We start from the raw sequence: 2194 nt of genomic DNA on the forward strand, positions 1-2194 counted from the left end.
AAGGAGCTGGTGGTCGATGCCTTCAAATCATCTTAGATATAAAACTTACAGTAAGAGACACAGCAGTTCTTTGATACAATATTATTTGTAATATACTTTGTACCTTCATCAGAATTATTTTTTTAATATAATTCACCACATTTCAACATTTTAAAAATATTGAAAACAAAGTATAGTCAATCGAATAACCAAAAAATGGCACCAGCAAAAAAAAATTAACACCAAAATCAGATTAAAAAAGGCTTCAAGGTAGATAATTCATTGCTCTATAGAAGCTTATAATACAATTTGTTTTGGTCATAGTAGTTCACTGTCTTAGCAGCTGATACATGAGTTCACTGCCCAAGATGCAGCTATAATTTGATCCCTACATTACAATGCAATGAAAAAATATAACAACTAAACCTGATGCTGGAGTAAAAAAGTATTCTGCCAAGACCTAATTATGGCTTCTGGTTAACTAAGAGGTTCTGACAAGTGTTCATCATTTGATATGTTTAGCATAAGACGCAGATCTGTCATCAATGCCTCCTGATCCCAGCTAATGGGCCCAGAAGCATAGAATGCCCTCATAGTGGAACAGTAAGCATGCAACTCCAACTGATGAATTTCTGCTGCTAATACCTCTTTAGTGGGAAGAGATGATTCTCTTCCCGACCCACAACAACTTTCAGCATCATCTGAACGACTAGACAAATCTTGAGTAAGACCCATTCCAGGAGGACCAGGACAGTGTGGTGATCTATATGGACTATTGCTGGTACTACAACTACCAACAGAGGATGAGGTACTCTCAGCATCACTGGGTTCTGAACTTGTTACAGGACAATACTTAACATCAATATTTGGCAATCCCCTCCATGAATCCAATTTAGAAAACCCAGTCATTTTGTTGTTTAAGGAAGCATACAAGCATTTCTCACCCAGAACTGTTCGTGGGGAAGCAACAGCATCTACCTTTTCCAATGACTGGGAGGAATGAACTCCAAATATTCGCTCACTCCGTCCATCTTTCTCAATTGCTCTCATCTTTCTGCTAGCTTCATTGCATCTCTCAACAGGTTGTGATGAGACTCGTGGCCTTTTCTTTGTGCCTCTTGTGAAGACAAAAGCATTATAACTTTCTAGGCATGGCTGAGGCATCTGACATTTGAATTTCTTTCCTTTTGACAGACTGCTCATCATTCTATCATCATGTTTTCCAGAATCCTGAAAACAAATGCAAAACTGGTGAGACACCACAAAAAGAATGAGAAGATCAACCAATGCATTTTATTTTGATGCAAAAACTGGTGAGACTGCTGCCATTGCTCTATAGTTATATGACTAATTAGCCAATAAAATGGAAGCATATTTACTTTGATGTGAACCTAAAGGCCAACCAAATTGCTGATAGATGTATGTCCGACAAAACAGGTTTTCAACATAAGATAGGAGAAACGACAACCAAATGTCCAGAAGATCCAAACACTTCATGGTGAAAAATGTGAGATTATATTAGCAGTGCAGAAATACGGTGTATACAAAATTAATTTCTAAACCATACACAATGTTTAAATATCCCAGGCCATCAGTGCAGCTTTAACAATCTCAAACCATACAGGCATAAGCTGCCACAGTACCCTAATTATGATGTTTTCATAGCATAACAACAACTGTTTCAGAAATGATGAGAAATTGCAATAACACAAAAAAAAGTATCAGAAAAGTGCTGGAGATTCTGCACATTGAAAAAAAAAAAAAATGGCATGTACAAACAGATGGTAAGGCCACAAGAATCAAAGATATAGTAGCTACCGAATGTTGGACAAATCATAAGAAATGGTCATAAAAGTATGAAAAAGACTATATACAAGATGCTTTTTAACTAGGAGTAAAATGGAAGTCAGTTCATGCTTTGCATAAAATACATGATAAATACAATTGATTTTAGTTTAAAAAAAAAATCCACCAAAGAATGGTGCAAGAATTATCTTTTTCTGAGGGAAAGAGTTGGGCAAAGCCCAATCCAAAATTTATTCAGCACGAATTATCTTTTTCAAAATATCATAATAAAACAACACCTTTTCAAGAATCAAGACAGCAAAAAAGAATGTCACAAACCATAATCAAATGTAAGCTGGTATACTGACAATGCTATATATGAAAAGCAATATATGAAAAATGTTACATCTATGGTTTTCAAAAGCAAATT

The 2194-nt window shown here is 35.5% G+C and overlaps 1 protein-coding gene across 1 annotated transcript; it reads right to left on the minus strand.

The window, feature by feature from the left end:
- Positions 1–230: 230 nt before the first annotated feature.
- On the minus strand, positions 231–1242 carry LOC103707469. The gene has a single exon (XM_039128554.1). The coding sequence runs from the start codon at positions 1183–1185 to the stop codon at positions 457–459; it is 729 nt and encodes a 242-aa protein (XP_038984482.1). The 5' UTR covers positions 1186–1242; the 3' UTR covers positions 231–456.
- Between the last annotated feature and the right edge of the window lie 952 nt (positions 1243–2194).

This window comes from Phoenix dactylifera, chromosome 8 (assembly GCF_009389715.1).
Source record: "Phoenix dactylifera cultivar Barhee BC4 chromosome 8, palm_55x_up_171113_PBpolish2nd_filt_p, whole genome shotgun sequence".
NCBI lineage: Eukaryota > Viridiplantae > Streptophyta > Magnoliopsida > Arecales > Arecaceae > Phoenix > Phoenix dactylifera.